At 48.5% G+C, this 25,726-nt stretch overlaps 1 protein-coding gene across 1 annotated transcript; it reads right to left on the bottom strand.

Moving 5' to 3' along the window:
• Positions 1-116: 116 nt before the first annotated feature.
• NLRC3 (NLR family CARD domain containing 3) lies at positions 117-22,430 on the bottom strand. Its single transcript, XM_063142986.1, has 16 exons — positions 20,692-22,430; positions 18,700-18,786; positions 18,287-18,370; positions 17,292-17,375; positions 16,581-16,664; positions 14,358-14,441; positions 13,064-13,147; positions 12,411-12,494; positions 10,001-10,084; positions 8,606-8,689; positions 6,848-6,931; positions 5,635-5,718; positions 4,895-4,978; positions 4,445-4,528; positions 2,652-2,735; positions 117-611 (listed from the first exon to the last, which is right to left on the bottom strand). The coding sequence occupies exons 1-16, from the start codon at positions 22,425-22,427 to the stop codon at positions 521-523; spliced, it is 3,006 nt and encodes a 1,001-aa protein (XP_062999056.1). The 5' UTR covers positions 22,428-22,430; the 3' UTR covers positions 117-520.
• Between the last annotated feature and the right edge of the window lie 3,296 nt (positions 22,431-25,726).

Here is a 25,726-nt window from a genome sequence, read left to right as displayed (position 1 = left end):
GTCCTGTGCTGAAGATTCTTTGAGTTACTCGCGCCTTGCAAGCTGTACTGTTCCATTCAGACCCACTCTGAATTTTTCTTTGACTGTTACAGTCCCGTGTTTCACAAATAAATGCCTCCCACCCACCCCATCTTGTTTCTTCTTATGTTTGGGTGGGTGCCTGTGCCGCCTGTTCTCAGCAATGGTAGATTAACAAATGTCTTCAGCCAAAATGGAAGATGCAGTCCAGTCATTGGCCACTTGTAAGTATCCTCTGCAAAATGTCTGGACCACCCAAGCGCACCATCGGCAGGAACAGACGCCCGGAATGACAGTGACATCGAGGTGGGCCATTCTCGTCCGCAGGTGCCTTTGGCCTAGGCCATACCCTGGCTTAGGACTGCCCATTGCATCTGCCTGCTGCTCCCAGACGACCTTTCCTTTCCCGGCACATCCTCCATGAGCGGACCATGCTCGGAGAAGGCGCGCTCCCAAGCTGCGGAGTGCCTGGGCTCCCCGGCCACCTCCAGCGGAATCCCTCTCACATCTCTACGACACAGTTGGGGGCGTTGGTCCGGATGGCATCAGCGATCACCTTGGCTCCTGACTCACCTATTTGATTTCCTTGTAAGCTATGGGAGGGGAGAAAAAGCATAACTTAGCATGGTGCCACCGAAGGGCCTTTTCTCAGGATCACGATGTTTGCAGTTTTCTCCCAGGTCACGGGAACATCTGAAGCTGCCTCTTATGTGGAGTCAGACCTTGAGTCCCATCTAGTATGGTCGACACTGACCTGGCAGGGGCTCTCCACGGTTTTTCTTAGCCCTTCCTGGAGATGCCGGGGAAGGGACCTGGGACCTCCTGTATGCAAAGCAGGCGCTCTAACCATTGAGCCACAGTCCCTCAGACTCACAAGAAGGAGCTGGGATGGGTGGGGGAGTAGGAAGGAGAGGAGGAACAGCTTCCCTTGTTGCAGGAGGCTGCTGCTAGCCTGCATGAGCCACCTTGAGTTATCGCTCAATTGGCAACTTATTTATTTACAATGTTTATATACTGCTCTCCATTCAAAATTTCGGAGTGGTGTACAAGATAAAATAAAAACAGAATAAAACACTTTAAAATAAGTTTTAAAAGCAGCAAAATGTACAGTGGACCATGGCTGGTCATTAAGGAAATAATGATGTTTTCAGGATGTGCCGAAAGGAATACAAAGTTGGCGCCTGCCTGACCTCCAGAGGCGGGGTATTCCATAGGAGGGGGGCCACCACGCTGAAGGCTCTTCCTTAATGCAGCGGTGACTGCTGTGCTAGGAGGGGTGGGCAGAAGGTGGATCTGAATCCCGTGGTAGACTTGCAGTAGATTCACAAGGATTTCTGACTCCCAATTATGTAACAATAGCAGCAACAACATGACTCCCTTCACCCCAACCCCGCTGCTAAATTATACAGTAGAAATGAAGAAAACCGTGAGCGGAAGGGAACCTTTTGTGAGTATTTGCATGGAAGGACTGAGCTCCGTTCAGTTGTGTTACTCGAAACAAACCCCCGGGGCTGAGAATTCTTGAACGTCTTTTGCACCAAGCTCCAGGTGGTGGATCCTGGAGTTCTGGTAGATCCTCCAAGCTCGAAGTCTACCCACCACTGCCATAAAGTTCTGGTTCATGAAGACGGCTGCCGGTGAGCAGTGGACTGGAGCAGAGCGTTTTCTAATCAATTCATAACCAAAAGTTCCAGGCAGGGAAACAGTGGGGGGAAGCAAGGGACTCTAACCTATTATATCTGCCAAACCATGGCCAATATTTGTTTTTATTGAATAAAATTAGTCAAATACATAAATTGACAGGTAGGCTCAACCTCCTTGGAAAGTGTTAGGGAAAGATTATCCTCTAGACCCAAGAAGGAAAGGAACCTCTCCTGCAAGCACTGAGTCATTACTGACTCTTGGAGGGACGCCAGCTTTCGCTGCCCTTTTCTTGGCAGGCCTTACAGCGGGGTGGTTTGCCGTTGCCTTCCCTGGCCGTTATTACCTTTCCCCCAGCTAACTGGGTACTCATTTTATCGACCTCGGAAGGATGGAAGGCTGAGTCGACCCGAGCCGGCTGCCTGAAACCAGCTTCTGCTGGGATCGAACTCAGGCCATGGGGAGAGTTTCAGCTGCAGAAACTGCTGCTTTACCGCTCAGGATCTAGTAACTGTTAAGGGGGAAAGGTAAAACCGCAGCCTGTGTCCCTTGTGTTGTCGCAGATGTCAGCCTAGCACTTGCGTCTCTGCCCTGTTTCCGACACGCAACTACTCAGCAAAGCTGGATTTTTTCTTTTGGTCTGAGAATAGGAGGGAAAGGGTAGGTGGGATGTAAGGAGGAAGGGCAAGGAGGAGTAGACAAGGGAAGTGGGGGAAGAAACTAGGCAGGGCACCTTCTGACCCTGGACCCCCTGCTCATCCACACTCTTCTGAAATTTCTTGCAGAGGAGGCTAAAATAAAACCTCTCTTTTTTGAAAGGCTGAGCAGCCCAGGGGGGAATGAATTCTGATTCTCTAGCACCCTTGTGGTTCTGTGACACCCACAATGCGTTTAACAAGCCCCGCCACACCTACCGTTTCCAAATTCTGTTGGGGGAGGTCTGAAACAGCTTGGGCACAGCCAAACACGGCGGTTCGCGGCCTGTGACTTACTTGATGTAGGTGAGTCTGTGGCTTCCGGTCAGAGCTGTGGCGATGCAAATGGCGCCATCCATGCCCAGGGCGTTCTCCTGGAGGCTGTGAACAAGAGCGCATTGGCAGGTGCAGTCTCAATTCAGAGACCGCATCTACTCCAACCGTGTTTCGTTTTCTACTAAGTAAGCGTCAATCTACAAAAAGCTATGCCTGAAAAAGCCGTTTTTAAAAGATGAATGGATCTAATGGTATTGTTTCAACTCCCAATTTCCCCAAGCAGTGGGAAGTTTCAAGGCAGGAGGAGAGGGGAATAGATACAGGTGGAGTTTCTTGGTAATCCCTTTCTATAAACAGTACTTTAAAAATACACCGCCTGGCACCTAGTCAGGTAGGACTAGCTAGAAACAGCATCAGTCCTCCAAAGCACCAACAGACCCTTGCACTTGTCAGTCACGTGCAAAACTTTGGCTTCTTATTCTCTGGCTGGATTTTTAACTGCAAAGCTGTGCCTTCCAGCCCTCACCCAAGCAGAGTAGAACAGCGCAGTCCTCTGGCTTGCGTTCTCAATAGGCAGGGCTCTGAGTCCGGAGCCCTTTGCCCAGCTGACGAGAGCCAGGCAGGGAGAGAGGAGGAGAGCGACAATTTTGGCCTCTGTCCCTTCGTTTAAATGGCAAAAAAAAAGCTAGGTGTGCAGAAACACAACAGGAGGCGCTTTGGGAGTCAAAGGAAGGCTGGACCGGGTTGTGGATGTATTTGGCCGGGGTAAAGGTTTAGGGAATTTGGCCTCTGGTAAAAGAACTTCATAAAGGTGCAATCCTATGCAAGAAAAAAGTCCTGTGTTGGCTGGAGAACGCTGCCTAAACATGCATAGGATTGCACCTTATGCTGTCTCTGGGGTCCTTAAGATGTGTCAGCAAGCATTCTTTGGAAAATCCCAAAGTAATTAGTATTCCCTTATGTAAAAAAAAAAGATGCATTTAATAAATCAACTTGTTTAACAGCTTGTCTCTAGTGTTAGTGCCCATCTCATACTTGAGCCTCTTCTACCAGGCTACTAGGAGGTTTTTAAGTATTCTAAGAGAATTGGTGATAGCGGAAAAGGGCCAGCTTGGGAAACTCTTGAGTTATAGTAGCAGAGAGTCCCTTAGGCCCTGGATTATAAGCAATTTCTAAAAATGCTCCCTAGGTGGAGCTTCTCCATAGTCAATACCACCGCAGGGAGAGAAAACCCATATGCAGAGTGTAAGAGCGCAGAGATGATTTTGCCTCTCTGCCTCCCATTTAAATGGTAAAAAAATGCGAGATTGGCCTCTGAGTCCATCGATGTGACTTACATTTCAGGGAGGAGACAACGGGATTGCGTGTATCCCAGCCTCTCCTCCCTGCCTACCAGCATGACCCCTCCACCCACCCCCTGCCCTCTAACTTCTCTTACAAATTTGCAGTTGCAATCCACGGTCTCCCTAATGGAATGGCTCTGTCTGTGGGCACGGAGGAAGAGATCCACCACATCCTGCGCTGGCTAGCGGCCCTAGGCTTGCTCTCTCAAGTGCCACACACTTTAGTGATTCAGAAAAGTCTCCAGCTGTTCAGCCGGCACTTTCCGCAATCAAACTACGCCAAAGCTTAGAGCGAAAAGGTCAGCTTGTCACTTTGAACACCAGAACAGCATCATTCCATCACAGTATTGTTTATACTGTGCATCAGCCTTCCTAACCCCCCTGCTGTTTGACTACAACTCCCATCAACCCCAGCCAGCATGGGAGTTGTAGCCAAACACCTCTGGAGGACACCAGTGGGCTGCTACTTACTTCAACCTGCGCAGGGTGCAGTTCACTTTCAAGGCGTTGGCCATGGCTTTCGCTCCCGCCAAACCAATAGAGTTTCCTCTCAAGCTGGAAGGAGGAATAATAATAATAATCGTAATAATAATAGTAATAATAATAATAATTAATAGAGTAATTTCAGCAAGCTCTTTCTACACCACTCCCATTTCGGAGTGGTGAACAGAATAAAAATTACATGAAAAATTACATTTTAAAAAGAGAAGGTGCAAATTGAACCATGGCTGGTCATTCCGGGAAAGCTGCTTGGAACGATGACGTTTTCAGGAAGCGCCAAAAAACAATACAACAACGTTGGCACCTGCCTGACCTCCAGTGGCAGGGAGTCCCATAAGGAGGGGGCCACCACACTGAAGGCTCTTCTGGTGGACCCTAAGCGGGCATGAAGACGTATAGAGAGGACTTGGGAGTACTTACTCGAGCGTTGCAAGGCTCTCGTTAGCAATCAAGGCCTCCCCCAGAGCTCTGGCTCCGCTCTCGCCGACCAGCGCCGCCTGGAGGCTGCCACGAAGCAAGACACCTTTAGGACACTTCAGGATGCACTAGCACCACGTCATTATGCCACGGGCAAGGCATTAGCCAGAGCGAGGCAAAGCTGTGTGGCTTGCTCAGAGCCTAGTCTTTGCGCATCATGTACGGCTCCCTCTCTGTAATCACCCACTCTGACTCCACGGGGACATTTAGTTACTATTATTATTGCATTTCTATCCCACCTTTTTTCCTCTTAAGGAACCCAAGGCGGCGTACATAATCCTCTTCCTCTCCATTTTATCCTCACAACAACAACCCTGTGAGGTAGGTTGGGCTGAGTGTCTGTGACTGGCCCAACGTCACCCAGCGGGTTTCCATGGCTGAGTGGGGACTAGAACCCGGATCTCCCGGCTCCCAGTCCGACACTCTAACCACTACGCCACATTGCCTCTTTGACATCAGCAACTGAGTGCTCTGTTCAGAAGCCTGCCCTGCCTCCTGTGACGCTCCTGTCCAATTCCAAGACATTTCCCACAAGTGAAACAGCGGCACACTACCCTTGGCCCAGATGTTGCTTAGGGGCCGGCTGTTGCTGACTCCCCCCTCCCTGCACGCACGCACACTCCACCAGCCTTGCACTACCCATTAACAGGCCTGCTGCCCTTGGGTGTAGCATGGAAACTTACTAGAGATCCGTGAGTGTTGAGTTCACCCTCAGGGCAGAAGCCAGGGCAGCCGTCCCTTCATCTCCAATTGTATTTTCCTGTAAACTGAAACAGCAGGGGCAAACCGTCAGCCTTCCTGCACATTCCTTTCAGCTACTCTGTTACCCTCTCGTACATCTTGGCCCTTGCAGAGAATTACTGAGAAAAGAGGCAAATCCAGTTTCAGGTTGCATCGATAGAAGTATTGTTTCCAAATCACAAGATGCAAATGCTGGCCAGACCTCACCTCAAATACGGCGTCCAGTTCTGGACACCACACTTAAGATGATCTGGGGACTAGAAACAAAGTCCTACGTGGAAAGATGGAAGAGACCGGGTACGTTTAGCCTTGAGAAGAGAAGACTTAAGGGGAGATAAGATAGCACTTTACAAGCACCTAAAGGGTTGTCATGCAGGAGAGGAACACAACCTGTTCTCTTATCACCCAAGACTGCAAGACATGAAGTAACAGACTTAAGTTACAGGAAGGCAGATTATGGTTGAACGTCAGGAAAAACTTCCCGAAAGTCAGAGCAGTCTGGCAAAGGGACAACTTGCCTAAGGAGCTGGTGGGCTGGCCTAGTCTACACATGCAGCAGAATGAACTACACCACTCCAAGTTACAAGTGGGGGGGGGGGGGATCATATTTGCAATGCTCTCCTATGGGCCTGTTCAGACAACACACTAAGCCATGGTTAGGACGCTAACCCTTTTGCAGCAAATGGTCAGTGAACGTGTTTAAGCCGTGGTTATTTAGCCACCATGGTTAGGAATGGGCCTGGTTCAGACAACACGCTAAGCCATGGTTAGGACGCTAACCCTTTTGCAGCAAATGGTCAGTGAACGTGTTTAAATTGTGGTTATTTTGCCACCATGGTGAGGAACGGTTCACGTGTTGTCTGAACAGGGTCTATGTGAAAAACTTGCAGATTACAGAAAAACTTTACACAACGGGGAATAAACTGGGCCAGACATTTTCTGGTGTGTTATGTTTACATGGGAGAGCATTCAAAATGGGTAAACCTATTATCTGGTACACTCCATCCATAACGCCGCCCCCACCCACCCTGGATTCTTACCATCTCATCCTATTGAATGGGTGGACCAGTCCTGAGTTGTTTTTAAAAGGAGTTAAAAAGGTGGCTGTTTCTGTTTCATTCAATGCAAAAATGATGCCAGACACATGGGACTTACTCTAAGAGGGTGAGGCTCTTGTTGACTTGCAGAGCTTGGCTCAGGGCCGTGGCTGCTTTGGACTGAATGAAGTTCCACTGCAAACTAGGAGGAAATAAACGGAGGAGAGAGAGGAGAGTTTCATGCCGTGTGTGTGTGTGTGTGTGTGGACAACCTGCAGCCCTGCAGATCTTGTGGCTTACAAATTCCATCAGCCTTAGCCAGCGGTGGGGGATCATGGGAGCTGTAGGCCAAAACATCTGGAGGGCTCACACAAGTTGCCCACATGTTGAGAATTTTCCCACGCTACCCAGCCCTTCTTGGACTGTACCATTTCAGAATGCAACCAGGGTGTGGGCGTGTCATGTGTTTGAATGCAAACACCTCCCTCCACAAAGCAGCAATACTCTAATTGGGATTGGGGGCGGCAGGCACCTTTGTGAACCCCACATCGCACATGCAACATGACTTGTGATGCAAGCAGCATGTGCAGATTTACGTGTGTGCAAGAATACGCCCACGTTGCACAAAATTGACCGCCAGCCCTTCTTCTGCACCCCCATCATTGCATCAAGAGCAGGGGTGCTGAACCCCTAGCTGTGGGCCCCATCCAGCCTGCTGAGCTCCCCAATCTGGCCCTGAGGAGCCTCCTGGGGTTCCTCAAGGGGTGGGTCTTGCCCTCCAAGCCCCCCCCTAAAGAAATCCCTCCAGAGGTACCCCTCTGTTATCTCCAATTACAGGTAATAGTAGGGACGGAGGCAGCGGCTGAGTGGGTTTACACAGGGCCCCCATGGGGACACTGGACTCCCCGCAAAGCCAAGGAAGGGGAGGAACGATTGCTCTTTCTGGTGCTGGCTGAGTCCCTTTCTCTGTGCTGGGGGTGGCAAGGATCACTGTCTCCTTTCCAGCAGGGAGAAAGGCTAAAATGGGTGTTTGGAAGGATGCTATCAGTGAGCATGATGCAGCCTCCTTTCTACACCGGGCCCCTGGAGAGCCTGGGACAGGGTACGTGGGACAATCCCAAATCTTTGGGAGGCAGCTTTGCAAAATGCAGGACACTCCTGCCTCAATTCCCTCTGAGCCATGGGACCTAGTTCCCCACGTTTTACTCTCTATGTGCAACCTACAGGCTGCTCACGGAATTGTCCTGAACGATAAATAGGCCAAGAGAACAAGGCGGGGGTCATTCCTCCCAACCAAATGGACACGATCCATTCTGTGGGACCCACCCGTTCTGCTGATGGTGCTGATGCAGCCTTCCTTCTACATCAGGTTGGGACAGCTCCCCTGTGATCCCAGATATCTTGCGGCCTGGGGCAAAGGACAAGGAGGCGCCCCCCCCTCCTACTCCACGTACAAAACCTGAATGGGGCTGGCGGTTGATTCTGCCGTAACATGGATAACAAGACAGCAGCCTGCGCTGCACCTGAAGGCACCAGGCAAACTCGGGAGGTGCAGAGCAGGTCTCTCCTCTGACACCTTGCTGCCACATCCCAGCGTGTGAAGTGAGCGCTTAACTGTGCCTAACGGTAGGGCCGGCTCTGCATGCAGAACACTGCCCCACCAGCCAAGTACTGTGGCCATCCAGGAATTTGTCTTCCCAACCCTATTTGGAACAGTAAAAACAGGAGGTTTCACACCCACCCACCCACCCACCCACCCACCCACGCCCACCCAGTGGGCTTCCGTAAACAGCCGGTGAGCAAAGACCTAAGGTGACACGCCGCTAAAAAAAAAAAAAAAATGCATGCTCCAGCGACACAATCAACCCAAACTCACTGCAGGGAAGTAAGCGCCTGGTTCTCCTTCAGCGCCATCGCAATGGCCTGGACACCTTCGTCGTGCAGTAGGTTGGCAGCCAAGCTAAAAGCCACGGCCAGAGAAGAGCAGAGTTAGAACGGCGTCACCTGCAGCTCAAGAACCGGCTGCTGGGTTGAAAGCAACACGTCGGATTCCAGCTCCCGCCCCACCTTATCACTTTGGCCTGTGCCCCATCTCACCTCCTTACTCTCAGGCTCACCAAAGAACCGTTGCCGGCCCACAGGTACGTACAACAGAGATGGGGAACCTCTGGTCTACCCACTCCTGCCGCCCACCTGCCCGGGGCCCCAATCAGGCCCTTCCAGGTTCCCCAGATGGTCACACACCCTTTTGTGACCCACCTCCTTCTACTGACTGTTTCGTGGTTCCTTGGTCTTGCATGGTTTTTCCCCATTCTGAAAGACTGAAATGCCTCTCCTAAGCCTTAATTCCTGGCCGTAAGAGCTTTAAGCTACAACAGACTGGGATTTTGGGGCCACCCCCTTTTGCCACCGGAATGCACCCCCCTGCCCCGAGAGCTGCTCTGAAATGGAACGCGGCCCTCGGACTGAAATTGGTTCAACACCCCTGGCAAACCAAAGGAGGTTCCCTGCAGCCTTTCCTTTTATCCCGCCACCCTTTTCCTTCAGCTGCTGCCTCCTCCACCCGTTCACCTCCCCAAATCCTGCTTTTCAATCCACCACTCTCCTTCCTTCGTCCAGATGAGCTCCGGGTCCTTTTATTTCACACACATAACGCTACCGCACTCCTGCCAGGTCCTCTGTGATTTTTTTCCCCTCCTAGCCAAAGGGGATTGTTGACCCTGCCTCAGCCCCCAACAGAACCTGCAGTGTTTGGCAACATTCCGCTGCTGACCATTTCCGCCTGAGAACATTCTATTGTGCGAGTGCAGGAGATAAGCGACACAAATAATGCTAGCAATAATACATCAAATAGGGCCATGACAAGGTGCCCTTGGCAAAAGTTCTGCACTGCTGCTAACAATACAAGGGCCCGGCCTTCCCCCCCACCCGCCCATTTTGGGATCACCTACTGGCAAGATTCATCAAAAGCTACTACCAGTGCTCGTTAAGTAACTCAGCTATCATGCTGCTAAGCCATAAGACATCTTAGAGTGGACGAATTATTATTAAGACCACCCTTTCCCAATCTGGTGCCCTCCAGATGTTTTGGACTACAACTCCCAGCCAGCCCCGCCAAAACATCTGGAGTGCACCAGGTTGGGGAAGGCTGTCCTATAAACACTTACCTGGGTGTAAGTCCCGTTGAATTCACATGAGCCTTACTTCCGAGTAGACAGGCAAAGGATTGCGATGTAAAGAGACTCTATTTGTAAAGGGCCAAATTACTCACTCCAAATTTCGCAGGGTGCTGTTCGCTCGAAGGGCACCGGCAATTTCCTGAGCTCCGTCTTGGCTTATGGAGTTCTCCCGCAAGCTGAAAATACATGGGAGAGAGCCATTGTCGTAGTCTTCCAAATAACATTTTACTCTTTTTTATTACTTTCACCAGGCTTATCCCACCACAGGCAACAAGGGAGAGGGCCTTTTCAGTGGTGGCCCCCCAACTGTGGAATGATTGGCGCCAGGTCAAGACTTTTCTCTTCTCCCAGGCATTTTAACAGCATTTAACAACGTTAAGTTTGCTTTCAATGGACCCCAGAATTGTTGTTTTTAAATAGATACTGTTTTTATACTTTTTTTAAAATGTTTTTGATGGTTTTTAAATTTTGTATACTTTTAATGTTTACCATTTTTAATTGTTGTAAACCGCCCAGAGAGCTTCGGCTGTGGGGCAGTATATAAATGTAATAAAATAAATAAATAAATAAATAATCCTTTTTCCTTTTGGGCAAGTTATGAGGGGTTCTGTGTGATGTTTGTGGCAAGTTATTAAGAAAGTGTATTAAATCCCTTTGGGGACGGGTGATTAGACTTTGGAGGGAGCAAGATCTAAGCCTACTTACTTAGATCTCTAGTTAGACCTCTCTCTAATAAACCAAAGGCTTATTCCTCATATTTATTAAGAGTTCTTTGGTTCAGCAGATGGGACAAAACAATAATGAATAATGCTATTCAGTAATTCAGGAGCTGGAGCAGAACAATCAATTTATAGTGCAGTTTTAGGGTGAATGTAGTCCCAGTGGTAAACCCGGAGTAGCAAATCCCCATCTCATCCAAATTTACCAACTATTAGTCTTGATGGGTCTGGCTTAACAAAACAGGCAAATCTTTGCCTGGTTGGGTTCAAACTGCAGGGACTTGTCCACATGCCCTATATGCCCTGTCGTGGCTGCACAGTGGCGCTGCATTGCTTAAATGACGCAGCCGCCAACTCGCAGCCACATTGAGCTTCCACGCCCCGAAACTAGGCTTTGTCACGGTGTTGTCGTACCACAGCTTTTTCCAGGCATCCAGCAAGCAGCAACGCATCCTCAAAGTTACAGCGTGCTTCTGCTCTCCGTTCAAAGTGGGGCAAAGGTTTTAGGAACATCCGTGCCGCCCCTGCCCCACCCTTTAAATCTGATTCTCTCCCCCCCATCACTGGGAGAAAAAGATGAGGCTGCAGGTGAAAATGGCTTCCTGCCATTTTGCAGGAAGCCACTATCGCTGCCACTTTGCAGCAGCGAGACTGTGGGCAAAGTGACGTCATATAAACAACAACCCTGTGAGGTAGTCTGAGCTGAGAGTCTGTGACTAGCCCAAAGTCACCCAGTTGGCTTCCATTTTTGCGTGGGGACTAGAACCCGGATCTCCTGACTCCCAGTCCAACACATTATTATTATTATTATTATTATTATTATTATTATTATTATTATTATTATTATTTACATTCATATACTGCCCCATAGCTGAAGCTCTCTGGGCGGTTTAGAAAAGTTAAGCAAGTCTTTTGAGCCATCAGTCTATACAAACGCAAAGAGAGAAGGCAGCTTTCCTCGCACAGCACGGATCCAAGCCATTAAGTGGCTGTAAGCTCTACGGATTTCAATGGGCTTTTCTTTCCATTAACACCTTTAGGATGCAACCGTCTCCTCTGAGCTGGTATACTCAATTGTTGTTGTTTATTCGTTCAGTCGTTTCCGACTCTTCGTATTTTATTATTATTATTATTATTATTATTATTATTATTATTATTATTATTTATTTATATAGCACCATCAGTGTACATGGTGCTGTACAGAGTAAAACAGTAAATAGCAAGGACCTGCCGCATAGGCTTTCAGCAGTGCTTTCCACTGTCAACTTTCTGTTTGTTTATTTGTTGGGTTCTCAGCCGGTGTCATTTGCATGCATGCAGCACCTGGTGCAATCCCCTCTCCATCACAGCAGTTAAAGCTGCACTAGCTATACTTGAGTGACTGGATACAAAAGAGGGCAGGGCTCCTGCAGGTTTAACTGTTGTGATGAAGGAGGAATTCCACCAGGTGCGGCATGCATACAAATGACACCTGCTGAAATTCCCTTTTCAAACAACTGTTAAAGATACAGGAGCCCTGTCCTCCTTTTCATAGGGTCACCCTAAACCTGGTTTAAAGGCAGAATCATGCTCCCATAAGCCTACGTTTATCTACAGTTTAGGTTTAAAGAATGAGTCTGGAACATTGTGTCCAGAAGCTCACCTGGGGCTCTCCCCAAAGCACAGTGGGGGTAATTCTCATGCGCATTGCCAGATGTTGAAGGCCACTCAAGTGGCCGTACAAAAACGGCAAGTCACAGCCAAAGGACTGTCAAAAGGCAGCAAAACTGAGGCCGGGACTTACTTGAGGCTTGTGAGCCCTTGATTCTCACAGAGGGCTCGGGTGAGCGCAGTAACCCCCGTGTCACTGATCGAATTGCTCTGGAGTCTGAAACGACAAACACGGAACGGTAGAAACAGGTGAGTGAAAATGGATTGCCACCTGGATTCCTTCCTAAACCCCCTAATACACTCCAAGCTTAGCTTTCATTTAACAAAACAAAAGCAAAAAAAAAACCCCACCCACCCTCAAGTATCTAGTCCTCATGGTGGCGAAGACAAAATCTCAATACAGGTACGCAGTACCTGTTGAAAGCAGGGAGGCTGGCAAAATTCGCTGAGCTCAAGCTGGCAAGACTTCAGGGGCTCATAAAGCCCTGCCTCAAACGAGAGGGGAGTTTTATCGGCCCCCAAGGCACAAAGTCCGGGGGACCGTGAGGAGGATGGCGTTCTCCTGAGGGCTGCTGCAATCTCACAGGGTCCCTCAGGCTTTGTGCCTAAGCGCACTGCTGCTGCTGCTGCTACCCCGGGCATCGTGGCAACACGGAACGGAGCAAGGCAGGGCTCTCCTGCAGCTTCCACTGTTCTGCTGGGCTGGCTTTGTTGTCCCTCTCAAGGGCCACGCTCAAGGAAAGAAGCAGAGCAACGAAACGGACACCGACAGACGAAGCGACTTACTCCAGGGTCAGAAGGGTGCGGTTCACCTTCAGCGCTTCCGCCAGGGCTGTTGCACCTACGTCACCAACAGAGTTCCCGGACAATCTGGGAGAACAGAAATGAAGAGCAATTGAATGCAACAGCTGCTGATTTAGTCTTGCAACCTAAGCCAGAATTGGAAGGACCCCCCATTCTCTAGCTCAGGCTTTCCCCACCTGGGGCCTTCAAGATATTTGGATGTCAACTCCCATCATCCCCAGCTGTCATGGGGAATGGTCCTAGGTTTGGAGGGTCCTGGGTTGGGGAAGGGCGTTCTATGTGATGAAGGCCAGGGCAGATATTCTCTGGCTCTTCTGTCGAAGGGGACGAAGGCTGACCTACATCAGAGGCTGTTAGAAGGGATGGGCGGGGTTTAGGAGAAACGTTTTCTTCCTCCAGCCATGAATCTACCAAAGATGCTCATCATATACCCCTGGCCATTCCTCTTGAGCATCCCCCCTCTGATGGAGAAAGGACTGTGTGCATGGAACATGAGAAGCTGTTTTACACTGGGGCTGTCCACACGCAACATGCTAAGCTACAATCAGTGGTTGAGTGTGGGCTGTTGCTGAACCGTGGGCTGTTTGTTGAACTGTGGCTTAGCGTGTTGTCTGAACCCAGGATATTTTCCCCAGGGTGGCTTGTTAATCACCCTATACAACCCATGGTTTCTCAACGTGGCTTGTTCAAGAAAAATAAGCTACCTTGTGGGAAACGTCCTGGCTGCAGACAACACACTAACCAATGGTTCAACAAACAACACCCCCCCACAACCATTGAATGGGGGTTAGTGTGTTGGACAAACCTGGCCACTGAGTCAGATCCTTGGGCCATCTAGAGAAGTACTGTCAACACAGACTGGTAGCGGCTTCTCCAGGGTTTCAGGCAGGAGGCTTTCCAGCCCTGGGGATTGAACTTAGGCCCTTCTGCGTGCAAGGCAGGCGTTTGACCGCTGAGCCCAACGCGGCCCGCCACGGCTCCCTACGCTAGCTTGCTGCTCTCGGCAGTGCAAGGAGCACGGCTGGCGTTGAAGTCAAGGTCAGCTGCTAATCTGACTGGAACTGGGGCGGGGTGAGTGGGCACCTTGTCCTTCACCCCAGGCAGCACAACGTGGCCCGCTGTTTCATGGGCGCGCCTATCGCTGTGCGAGGGCCGTCTCCTGGATAGCTCTGCATCGGCAGGCTCGTCAGCACCCTCAAAAGGGGTGGGGGGATCCCTCCCCGTGGCGCCCCCCTCAATCCACACAGGACTCGGGATCCGTGCCTGCAGCCCTTACATGAGCTCCTGGAGTCCCCGGTTCTTCTTCAGCGCTTCTGCTATTTTCCTCGAGCCCAGGGGTCCCACCGAGATCTTCTGGAGGCTGCGAAGGAGACGAGATGGTGCGTGAGCGTGGAGAGGGAGGAGACCGGCGCCTGGGGCCACGGATCGCGCCAGGGGCAGCAGGCTCCTGTTCTAGATCAGGGATGGGGGTCGTTTGCAGCCTGAAAGCCGGATTTGCTCCAGGGAAGACTGTCGGGGGACGCGTGCCCGTAGTGGGTGGGGTGGAGATGATTAATTACACCTCTAGATACAAAAAAGGGTATAAACTTTAACCAAAACAAGCTGGTACCCAAAGACCAGAGTTAAGGTAAGTAACGATATTTACAAAATCATGTCACTAACAGTTAACATCTGAAATAGACATTAAACTTGTAAATAAACTAGTAACCACCATAGAGTATACAAATATATACAGAGAAATTTTTATAAAAACGCAATGATAAAAACAGGTCAAAGGCGTTTCGACAGAAGTGTCTTCTTCAGTGACCCCTAAATAAACCGAGTGGTTACTAGTTTATTTACAAGTTTAATGTCTATTTCAGATGTTAACTGTTAGTGACATGATTTTGTAAATATCGTTACTTACCTTAACTCTGGTCTTTAATTACATTTCTACACCACCCCCTAGCTGAAGCTCCCTGGGCGGTTTACAAAGATTAAAATATCCGATGTACAAAATTTAAAGCCATAAAAAGCATAGGAACTGATTCTATACAATATCCATTGTAATGAATTTATACACTATCACTCCAGTGGTGGCGGGTGACTGCGCCCCCCCCTCCTGGACGGACGGACGCACGCACGCACACTCCCCTACTGGAGTCCGGCTTTTAAAAAGCATGACTTCCACAGGGACAGTGATTATTCACGGCGAGGGGGATGGTTTGCAGTATTGGGGAGGGTTACCCCTTCTCTCTCCCCAATAACACACACACACACACACAAAATACTCTCCATCCCCTTGCTGCAATTAGACTTTTTTTCAAATTATTTTTTTAAAAAAGCCTCTGCTGGCATGATCGATTGCAGCAGGGGAGGGCCAGAGCGTTAGAGAGGGGAGACTTAGCCCTTCTCTCCCCAAGAGCTGTCCCCCCTCCCCTGATAATGCCCCCCCCACACACACACACAACTGGAAGCAGACTTTTAAAAAGCCCTAATGCGTCATGGAGCAGGCAAACAGTCTTCTCTCCAACCTTGCCTGATTAGGGGACCTCTAGCGGGCCGGGGGTTCCCCATCCCTGCTGTAGCAGAACGAACAGTGAGGCGGGGGGGAAAGGGAGACTTAGGCAGAGGGCCAGGCCTCCAATGAGGCCGACAGAGGGCCAAGACAGTGTCAAAATAGACGAGGCTTGAAATATAGAAACACAAGCAAATACATTTTAGGAGGTACTGCTTTTCCTGGATGATACCCCCATGAGAGGTTTCTCTCTCTCTCTCTGCAGATAGAGAGCTAGGATGTCAACTATGCTACTGTCTACCAGGACTAGGGAGAAAACAATATGACGATCCCTTCCATGCTAGTTTTCTACATGCAGGGTGGCTGGATTTTTTTTTTTTTTTTAAGAGGAGGAGCCTTCTAGGAGGAGGGCTTTCTCCGCTGTGGCACCCCAGTTGTGAAATGAGCTCCCCAGAGAGGTCCGCCTGGCGCCTACACTGTACTCCTTTCGCTGCCAGTTTATTTTCTCAGTATTTTAACACCTAATTTTAACACAAATTTAAATTTTACTGTTTTAACTCTGTATTTTAATTTTATATTAATTTTGCTGCGTGTTTTTTATTCTGGTTGTGCTTTTTATACTGTATTTTGTATTTGTGCTTTTAACCTGTTGGTCGTCTTACTATGGTTTTAATTTTGGTGAACTGCCCAGAGAGCTTCAGCTATTGGGCGGCATAGAAATGAAATAAATAAATAAACAAACACAGGGAAGCTTCCAACCTGCAAAACCACCCCTTCCCACCCCTGCGGCTCGAAGTGGAACAGTCCAAGAAAAACTTTCTCGCTTGAGAAAGCGCTGGTTACATCCACGGGCCTCTTCTCTAGCGCCAGTTGGGATGTTGACTACAAAATGGTGCCGGCAGCCAGCTGCCTGGCCTGAAAGTGCGGTAGGCTGCCCAGGAAGGGACCAGGGGTGGGTGGGGATCTGAAGGAGGCATCTTGGCCAAGATCAGAGGCACGCACTGCAGAGTCTTCAGCGTGTGGTTGCTGACCAGACCCTCGGCCAGGCATGTGGCACCGTCTTCCTTGATCACGTTGTTCTGGAGGCTGGAAGAAGGGAATGAACTCCGTTAGCTTTCCAGGCAGTGATTTCAGACTGCGAAGAGACCAGAAGGTCTGACCTTGCCTGATTAGGGACTGGGGCCAAATTTACGCCCGTCTCCATATCCAGTCCACCTGGGTCCCAATCCTTCCCTCCAGGATTACCTGGGAGGACCTATCCCCTTCCCCTGACTCCCTTCTTCTCCCCACCAACCTTGGAATGGTGTGATGGCAGTAGGGTGACCGTGTGGAAAAGAGGACTCGGGTCCTGTGTCTTTTAACAGTTGTATTGAAAAGAGAATTTCAGCAGGTGTCTTTTGCAGGCATGCAGCACCTGGTAAAGTTCCCTCTTCGTCACAACAGTTAAAGCTGCAGGAGCCCTGCCCTCTTTTGTATCTCATCATGCTAAGCAGGGCTCCTGCAGCTTTAACTGTTGTGATGAAGAGGAAATTTTACTAGGTGCTACATGCCTACAAATGACACCTGCTGAAATTCCCTTTTCAATACAACTGTTAAAGATACCGGAGCCCGATCCTCCTTTCCATATGGTCACCCTAGATGACATTTACTCTCTCACACATGTGCCTTCACTGATTGCTTAGAGACCAAGACAGCAAAGCAAAGGCCACTTACTTTAGAGAAAGCAAGCATTGGTTGATTTTCAGTGCGTCAGCAAGTGCCTTTGCTCCTTGGGGTCCAATGGAGTTACTCCGAAGACTTGGCACAAAGGAACAGAGGAAAGAAGAAAAGACCGATGTTAACCACACAGATGACAGAACGATCTGGAGACAGAGGCCTGGTTCACATGTAACAGCAGCCCAGAGTATTGGCTGAGTATGGGTGGTGGTGGTTGAATCGTGGGTTGTTATAACATGCAACCTCTGTACTATGGCTTAACTACAGGTAGTTAACCATGAACAACCCAGGAAGAGAACCCATGGTTTGTTGTTGCATTGTGAATTCTAGGTTATTCATGGTTAACAACCTATAGTTAAACCACAGTGTAGGGTTTGCACATAACAGCAACTCGTGGTTCAACAACAGCCCAAAATTCAGTAACAACCAATACTCAAGCCATACTCTGGGTTGTTATGTGCAAACGAGGCCACAGTCTTGGCCTATCAGTTTCTGACCCTTGGTTTGATCCATCAAGTCTCTCCTTATGTTCTTAAGGTGCTGGTTTTGGCCTTTAAAGCCCTAAATAGTTTTGAGACCACATTATCTGAAGGACGACCCCTCTATCAGACTGCCAAAGTATTAAGACCAGCAGCAGAGGGACTTCTCTTTGGCCCACCAACAAGCGCCGTTAGACAGGTGGGTACTAGAGACAGGCCTTTCTCAGTGGTGGCCCCACAGCTTTGGAACTCCCTTCCCAAGGAGATACACATGACCTCATCACTGCTGGTTTTTAAAAAAATCCACCCAAACCTGAAAGACACATTTATTCCAATCTGAATTTAGTGCTTAAAAATCATTAGCTGCTGCAGCTGCTGTGTGTGTGCAATCGTGATTTTTATGTTCGCGTTTTTGTAATATCATAAACCACCTTGTGAGTGGGTTAAAAATATTTAAAGACCGGTTAAAATAGTTTAAAGACGTAAATAAGGGTAGACTTATAAGCTACTTACTCCAGCGCCATCAGGCTCCTGTTAACCATCAGCGACCTGGCAAGGGCTTTAGCACCCTTGTTTCCAATCTGGTTTTCTGCCAAGCTGTCCGGGGAGAGGGGGAAATGGTGAAACGAGCAATCTGATGCATCCTTAGACAGGAAAATGCCCTACAACGCCCATCATTCCCCAGCCAGCATGGGGAAGCGAAGAACACGGAACGCCTCCTTTGGATGAGACAGAACGCTGCAGAGATGGACGGTGTGCTTGTTACTGAAGCACGTTTCTGTCCTCACCAGGTTGTGAGATCTGGTCCCCAAGCCAGCCGGGCCTGATGGTGCCAGCTGGCAACCTGGGCAGAATCGGGTGGCAAGCCAGCCACCTGGACGTTTCCTGAAAAGCTCAGGGCCGTACGCTTGGCCCCTGTGCCTCACCTGATTTTCTGAATCTGACAATCCTTTCCGCTCAGCACGCTGCCCAGAAGGTCCATGGCACTGTCTTTAAACTGGTTGTAGTCCAACCTGAACCCCATAATGGCGGGGGAGCGAGAAAAAACAATAGAATTCTTGGTTGATGCAAGGTGAAGGAGAGAGAAAAGTTGGGATGTGGGCAGAGAAATATCAGAGCAGTCAACAAGCTTTGGTACAGGAGAAGGCAGATTCCCCTCCTCTCTCTCTCTCTCTCTCTCTCTCTCTCTCTCACACACACACACACACACACACACACACACACACACGTTCTTATCACATCATCCCTTTTCTTCATTTTTTTTTGTTCCAAGGCAGCACCACCTTGGTCTCAGGTAAGCCAAGAATCCTTGACCAGGCTGGGATGCATGCATCCCAGCAAGAAATCCCATTTTAGAGTGAAAAGTACTTTGATCACCAGTTTCCTTTGATCACCAGCTCCCTCCAAAACAAATCCGAGAGAACATAGCTTTCTCCGCTGTGGCACCCCGGTTGTGGAATGAGCTCCCCAGAGAGGTCCGCCTGGCGCCTACACTGTACTGCTTTCGTCGCCAGCTGAAGACCTTTTTATTCACTCAGTATTTTAACACTTAATTTTAACTTAAATTTAAATTTTACTGTTTTAACTCTGTATTTTAATCTTATATCAACTTTGCTGTGTGGTTTTATCCTGGTTGCGCTTTTTATACTGTATTTCGTAATTGTGTTTTAACCTGTTGGGTGTTTTACTGTGGTTTTAATTTTTGTGAACCGCCCAGAGAGCTTCGGCTATTGGGCGGTATAAAAATGTAATAAATAAATAAATAAATAAATAAACGAGGCAAAACTGAATTCACCTAAACCATTTTTGACATATGCTTTGTATGAAGTATATTGATCTGCTATGGGTAGATATAACAGGCGGCCCAACGCTTCCTAAATACTGGAACTATGGTCCTCCCATATGTACCTGCCCGGACCTTAAGATCATCTACAGGGGCCCTTCTCCGTGAGCCCCTGCCAAAGGAAGTGAGGCAGGTGGCTTCTAGGAGGAGGGCCTTCTCCGCTGTGGCACCCCGGTTGTGGAATGACCTCCCCAGAGAGGTCCGCCTGGCGCCTACACTGTACTCCTTTCGTCGCCAGCTGAAGACCTTTTTATTCTCTCAGTATTTTAACACTTAATTTTAACTTAAATTTGAACTTTGCTGTTTTAACTTTGTATTTTAATTTTATATCAATTTTGCTGCGTGGTTTTTATCCTGCTTGTGCTTTTTATACTGTATTTTGCATTTGTGCGTTTAACCTGTTGGTTGTTTTACTATGGTTTTAATTTTTGTGAACCGCCCAGAGAGCTTCGGCTATTGGGCGGTATAAAAATGTAATAAGTAAGTAAGTAAATAAATAAATAAAATGGTTTGAAAACACACAGCAAAGTCTAAATTAGTACAGAACACTCTCCCAAGAGAGATTCATCTGGCATCTACCTTAGGGCCTTTTCAGCAACAAGCACACACCTTTCTATTTTCCTGGGCTTTTCAGATAGCATCTTAATCATATTAACTGTTTGACGCTGCCGTTGTGACCAGCGGGGCCTTTTACTTTATTACGGCTTTGGTTTTGTTGACATTTTAATTGTTTTATTCTTTCGCGGAAACCATCCTGGGAATCTGATTGAAGGGCGGAATAAAAATGCCTATGATAAACAAACACCTCTTTCCCCACAATCGCCAATTCCAGGAAGCACGTCAGTGCAATATGAAGGCAAGAGTGCTCCCTTCTCAGTTGGGCCCCAGAAATTGCCTCTGAATTCAGAGGTTCCATTTAGATATCACGTCTAATAGCCACTGAGCGACACCCTCCCTTCTCCGGATCAATCAGACATGGGGAAGGCACTCTGCACGTCTTCAACAATGACACTCTCTTTCTTTCTACATGGAGAACAGCCACAGCTTGGTGAGTTAAGCCCTGAACATGCCCTACCTGAGATTACTACAGTACAGGAGCTGAGAGAGAAGGCTTTGGAAGGCATGATAGGTGAGGCAGTTGTACAGATTCGCCTCTTCTGCGCACACTTCTGAGGTCTGCAGGAGGTAAGCCAATGCAGAGCAATTGGCGGGTGTCAACATCCCAGACAGGGTCTCTGTTTTCATAGCCTCCTCGACATTGATGGCAGCTTCCACATGGTGGATCTCATGCAAACACCGCATGAGGTTGACAGTCCTGCAGGAGACGGTCTGGTCCACTCCCAGAAGGTTCTCGAGGAGGCTGATCACGTGACTCCGGTAGCTGTGGTGTTCATCCTTCACCAAGAACCAATCCGCCAGAGCTTTGTTCACCTGTGGGGAGAGGAGGCCGGCCAGGAAGCGCACAAAGATGTCCAGATGTCCATCCTCAGACTGGAGAGATCTCTGGACAGCATTTTTAAAGTGGTTCAGGAAACCCAGCTTTGGCCAAGACATACCGCTCTCCACGAAGAGATCAAAAAGGGCACGCTTTGCCGCGGAATAATAGTAAGTGGCTGCCAGAAATTCCTGAAACGTTAAATGGGGGAAATAGTAAATGGTGGAAAATGATGTCTCTTCCTTAAGCAAGAGTCTGCTGCACAAGCTGATTTGAAGAGAAGAGAGGTCTACGCCGTAGGCTTTCATGTCCTGCTCGTGAAACATGTACTTTCTCTTGATCAGGCTGTAGAACGCCAGTCGGCCTAAACAGCTCATCATCTTCTTGCAGTTATTCACCACCTGTTCTATCCTGAGGACTTCCTTCGGCTTTCCTTGCCAGTCGCTACACAGGACCATTTTAAAGTAGTAGGAATAGATTTCTGACAAAGTCTTCGGAACAGCGGACATTTCTGGAGAGCTATCGGCACTCTTTAGAAAGTAGCCTATCGAGGACCCCCAAATCCAGCAAAACGCTGGCACGGTGCACAAGATATACAAAGATCTGTTGACCCTGAGATGCTGCATCACCGAATCCGCTAAGTTTTGGTTCTCAATGAACACGTGATGTAAATAGTCTTTGATCTCCGCATCTCCAAAGCCTTGGATTTCAGTCATCCGGTCCACTAGACCGCCGGGGATTTGGCTGGTTGCTGTAGGCCGAGAGGTGATCCAGACGGAAATGTCTTGTAGCAGGTTGCCTCGGATGATGTTGGTGATCAAGTTGTCCACCTGGATCTCCTTTCGGAAGTCCGTGCAAGCAACCGTGTTGGAAAAATCTAACGGAGTCTTAAATTCATCCAGGCCGTCCAAGATCAGGAGCGTCTTGGCCGTGCCCATGGAGAGGAAGCTCAGTTCTGCTAAGTGTGGGAACGCCAGCCGGATCAGCCGCTCGGCTGAGAGTTTGTCATAAGCGTTCAGTTCCCGGAAGGTGAGAGGCAACACAAACATAAAATCCTTGCCTATCTCTCCCTTTGCCCAGGTGTGGACGAAGAGCTTCACCAAAGTGCTCTTGCCAATGCCAGAGACTCCAATGGTCACCGAGATTCTGGGAGGGATGCTGAATTTGGACAGAGGCAGGAAGAGCTTCTCCAAGGGGATCTTCTTGGAGGCATTCCTCAGGCCTTTGGTGGTCTCGATCTGAACAAAATCGTGTTGTTTCTGCTGGAGGTCGGACAACCCTTCCACCAACAGGAGATCCGTCAACCGTTCCAAGGCGACAAAGCCTGCGCTAGCGCCGCACCAGCTCTGAAGAGTCTCCATGTGTTTTTGCACCATCAGCTCTGCGAAGAAAGAAACGAAAGTGGAAAAAGAAATTAGCAAGAGAGGCAAAGTCCTGGCATAGACCTTCTGGGTTCCCCCCACCAGTATTCACCCCCTTCTCCCAGGACTGTGATCTGAAGGGGCTCATAAAAATTCCAGTAGAGGACAACTCTGCAAGGCCTTTGCTAAAGGAGTAAAGAGGTTCATCCAACCTTCAAAAGATACAAAAGTAGGATGAACGGCAAACACTACAGAAGAGAGGATCTGGGCTCTACAATTCAAGAAGGACGCAGACAAGCTGGAGCGTGTTCAGAGGAGGGCAACCAGGATGATCAGGGGTCTGGAAACAAAGCCCTATGAGGAGAGACTGAAAGAACTGGGCATGTTTAGCCTGGAGAAGAGAAGATTGAAGGGAGACATGAGAGCACTCTTCAAATACTTGAAAGGTTGTCACACAGAGGAGGGCCAGGATCTCTTCTCCATCCTCCCAGAGTGCAGGACATGGAATAACAGGCTCAAGTAAAAGGAAGCCAGATTCCAGCTGGAAATCAGGAAAAACTTCCTGACTGTTAGAGCAGTACGACAATGGAACCAATGACCTAGGGAGGTTGTGGGCTCTCCCACACTAGAGGCCTTCAAGAGGCAGCTGGACAACCATCTGCCAGGTATGCTTTAGGGTGGATTCCTGCATTGAGCGGGGGGTTGGACCCGATGGCCTTGTAGGCCCCTTCCAGCTCTACTATTCTATGATTCAAATCCAAAATTACTTCCCTAAATTCTCAGCATTGTCCAGAGGTGATGACAGGAGGCCTTTGGTGTGCAGAAGCATGGGCTTACAGACTGAGCATGTGTTGCGTCACGTAGAAGGACCACTTGCACACTCACCGTCCATCAGAGGTTGCTGTGAGCATCACCTGGAACACCTTCTTGATTGCAGGTTGTGGATGAAGAGCAATGACCACTGTTCTCCCTTTACCTCACTGTTCTGTACATGTTGCATGGGGATAACACTGAACTAGCCTTTATCCATGGCTCTGATGGAGAAGAAAGGAAGCCAATGAGTGGTTGTGGGTGACGGAATGATCAACTGCATATCTCTCATCTCCTTCCAGACCCACCAGCAGCAAACTCTGGTTCCTTCGTTGCCCACCTCTCCACATCAATGCCCACCTCTCTCATTCCTTCCCTGCCTCTTGACAACAGTATCAACTTTGGTCCGATGCCTCCTTACCATGTCTTCCTGGGTCTAAGCACATACTGACTGGATTAACACAACATGAGAAGCCAGAGTATAGGTTGAGTGTGGGTTGAGTAAAGGTGGTTGTTGAATCATGGGTTGTGTTGTGTGAACCCAGCTACACTAACAAACCATAGTTTGTTAACAACAAACAACGTACAATTCGCAACCCAGCAACAAACCATAGGTTCTCTTAATGGGTTGCTCATGGTTGACAAACTATGGTTTGTTAGTGTGGCTGGGTTCACACAACACAGCAACCCACAGCCAGCCTTAGGATCTCCACAGCATACAATGTGGTTTCCTGTGATTTCTTCCTTTTGCTTTATGCTGTACCTGCATTATATATGCAAGAATTTTTGTGAGTAAAGCTGTTTTCTTTCTTTCATTAAAGACGAGTGTGGTCTCCTCTTATTATTCTAAGATTGCCTGTGTGCATGGGGGATTGGTAAACACTTATTCTGTTTTGTCTTTTGTTTTTCTCTGCTAATTGCCTTTCTCACAGGAGGCACCATTACAAAACAATCCCATCAAAAATGACCACATTGGTCCCTTCCAACTCCTGTAATTCTTGATTCTTAAGATTTTATTAAGTACAGTTATCCGTGTGGTGTCCTAACATAAGCCCTTTCAAAAACCTGACTATAATATTGCCAGTAATATTCTGATTATGTTTCTCCATTAGTGCTGTGCCAAAAACGTCTCTCACATTTTTTGGGGGACCATTCTCATTCAATCGGATAGAAAATAAAATGCTTTCGAAAATAAATTCAATGCTGAAATTTGCTTGGGAGAAATTCTCATGGGTTGGGTTTCTCATGTTTACCTTCCTTCGGAGGTGGCAGAGGAGTGCGCACAAGGGCCTTATTTTTCATTGTGCAATCCTCTCTCTGGCAGTCTGTGGCCTCCTCAGCTTGCTACACTTCAATGAAAGCCCAGGGGAAGACATCGTGAAGTTATTCCTCCCACATGGCCTGTTTCAGATCAGGAAGCACAGGTAGTCTGGGAGGCTGCAGAGCAATAAAGAGATGTGCAATGGGGGGGGGGGACCCTGTGTCTGTGTGTATACACAGAGCTTTATCACACCAGGGTTATACTGTGCAATCACTGCAAATTGCATGCAAAGGACTCCAAAGTTTTCCACCTTATGATCTGCTTTGACTGTGAAGTACTCCCAGGCATCCTGCTTTAACTGTGCTATAAAGCCAAAAGAAGTGCAATGTTTTGGTACTATTTTTTGAGCATATCATTTGTTTTCTGAGCGGCCACTGGGGTGCAGGAGCAGGATTTGAGAAAAAGTAAACAAATGCTTACATCGGCGTAAGCTTTAAAGATAAAGACATCAAAATTGGCACAGTAATAGATATTAAGGAGAGCTTTAAGCGTACCAAATTTGAATCAGATTGGGTCATCTGCTGGTTTTTAATGATTTTTTTACATTTCCCCCTTCAAACCCTTTGCAAAGCGCTGCCGCCGGGGTGTGTGTGATTAAGCAACAACAACGCTCACAGCTTAGCGCTGTAGGGATAATTCGAGGGAAACAGATATGTGGGATGAAGCTTACACACACACACACACACACACACACACACACACACACCAGTACCCTCAGCCATCTGGCAGTGGCTCGGTAAACTAAAAAACTCCAATAAATCAATAACTTATAAAACACCCTGAGAATGAGACAAAACAATAGAAGCCTCTTTCGTGGCAGAAGAAATCTTCCAGGAAATTGGAGGACAGGTTTTTGCCTCTGCACTTCTTCCCCTTTTCCCTGTCACGTATAGCCCCACTGCTCCTGTATTGGGAGTAGGTGAAGCAGATTCAGACTCAGAAAACGCCAAGCCAGACACCAAGCAGTTAGAGGAGGTTCACACAGGTAAGACTCCAGCTGAAAATCTGCCCCCTCCAGAGTCTATCTCTTCAAGGCCAAATTCTATGCTTTCAGGAGACAGGGAGTCAACTTCCGGGAGTGAGCATTCAAAGACCTTACTTGATGCAAGGAATCGCCGGAAATGAAAACGTTCAGCGAAGTTAGCGGCAAAGAGACAGGCTGACAGATTGCATGAGAAATCAT

Source organism: Elgaria multicarinata, chromosome 17, assembly GCF_023053635.1.
Source record: "Elgaria multicarinata webbii isolate HBS135686 ecotype San Diego chromosome 17, rElgMul1.1.pri, whole genome shotgun sequence".
NCBI lineage: Eukaryota > Metazoa > Chordata > Lepidosauria > Squamata > Anguidae > Elgaria > Elgaria multicarinata.
The sequence above is the reverse complement of the archived record's forward strand: the minus strand, read 5'-3'. Positions and strand labels throughout refer to the sequence as shown.